This window comes from Nelumbo nucifera, chromosome 5 (assembly GCF_055504915.1).
Source record: "Nelumbo nucifera cultivar China Antique chromosome 5, China Antique-T2T, whole genome shotgun sequence".
In the NCBI taxonomy this organism is placed as follows: Eukaryota; Viridiplantae; Streptophyta; class Magnoliopsida; order Proteales; family Nelumbonaceae; genus Nelumbo; species Nelumbo nucifera.
The window spans coordinates 63,893,932-63,895,451 of record NC_142653.1 but is presented as its reverse complement, the minus strand read 5'-3'; the positions used below and the strand labels follow the sequence as shown (position 1 = coordinate 63,895,451).

General features: G+C 42.2%; 1 protein-coding gene across 1 annotated transcript; it reads left to right on the top strand.

Annotated features, from left to right (window-relative positions):
• Nucleotides 1-328: 328 nt before the first annotated feature.
• On the top strand, nt 329-673 carry LOC104588630 (uncharacterized). The gene has a single exon (XM_010246647.1). The coding sequence runs from the start codon at nt 329-331 to the stop codon at nt 671-673; it is 345 nt and encodes a 114-aa protein (XP_010244949.1).
• The last annotated feature ends 847 nt before the right edge of the window (nt 674-1,520 follow it).

The following is a 1,520-nucleotide window of genomic DNA, read 5'->3' as shown; positions in this document are numbered from 1 at the left end:
CCATGGTTAGAGGATCCACAAACCTGCCAATAGCCTCCACCTAGTCATCACACCCAGGCCATTCCATACTTGGGGGGTAGACCTAATAGGCAAGATACACCCACCTTCTAAAGGGTACTACTTCATCATAGTAGCCATAGACTATTTCGCTAAATGGTCGGAAGCTATTCCCCTGTGACGAATCTGTATGGAAAACATAGCAAATTTTCTAAGACAAAACATAGTCCACAGATTCGGAGCACCAATGTAGATACTGATAGACAATGGCCTATCCATTAAAAATCAAGAAGTCCATGATCTCCTAGGGCAATACAGCACAGAAATAGGAATGTCCACAACATACTACCCACAGGGAAATGGGCAGGTAGAGGCCACAAACAAAACTCTCCTCAGGATGTTGAGCAAAACAATGGCTGATAATCAAAAGGATTGGGCAAACAAGCTGTTAGAAACTCTTTGGGCTTATCACACATCTATCAGAAAGAGTACACAAGCAACACCCTACTCCTTGGTGTATGGTCAAGAAGCAGTGCTCCCAGTAGAGATAAGAGTCGTATCTGCCAGGATAGCCTTCGCGATGGGCAAGAAGATCATGCCAGAGGACATGGACCTATTCCTTGCATTCAAACTCGAGGTAATTGATGAGGTCAAGGACATAGCCTCACAGAAGTAGAGCAAGTACAAACAAGCCTTAGCCACAAACTTCAACAGACACCTAAAACCCAGGAACTTCAAAGAAGAGGATAAAGTCCAAAAGACAGCTCTCAACGTTAGGCAAGGCAAGTCTATAGGAAAGTTTGCCCCAACATGGGAGGGGTCATACTTAATAAAGGAGACCCATACTTTGGGCTACTATGTACTAAAAACTATAGATACAGAAGAAGATGATGAGACCATCAATGGTTACTGGTTGAAACCTTACTTTGAATAATTTTGTATTTCTGTAATTTCACAAATACATGTATATCTTCTATATATAAATATTGCAATGTTTTATTATCCAGGACTCTCTATTAATTACCCACATGCTCTATGATAAAGTCTATTTACTTCCATAAAGAATTCCAATTGTGATAAAGTTGCTTTCTTTTAACCCTTCAATTAAGACTACATGTATCTACCCACTGTGATAGTAGTTAAATGAATGATACACTACTAATTGTTACAATATGTTCCACATACTTGTTTACATACATGTCTTGTTTATACTCTACAACCTATTTAACTATGCTTTCTAAGCCCTGGCAACCCTAGGCATTCTCATTCCATGGTCGGTTTCACGATGCCATATGCTCCATGCGGAGGCCCCGGTAACCCCAGACGTGATTCAAAGCCCCAGCAACTCGAGCACCCTATTAAGCCCTAGAAACCCCAGGCACTCTCATTCCATGGTTAGTTCCATGATGCCGCATGCTCCATGGGAAGGTCTTGACAACCCCAAGTGCAATTCAAAGTCCCAACATCCCCGAGCACCCTACCAAGCCCTAGCAACCCTAGACACTCTCATTTTGTGGCCGGTT

Coding starts and splice junctions, on each gene's coding strand:
- LOC104588630 (XM_010246647.1), top strand. CDS start 329: ATGTCCACAACATACTACCCACAGGGAAATGGGCAGGTAGAGGCCACA.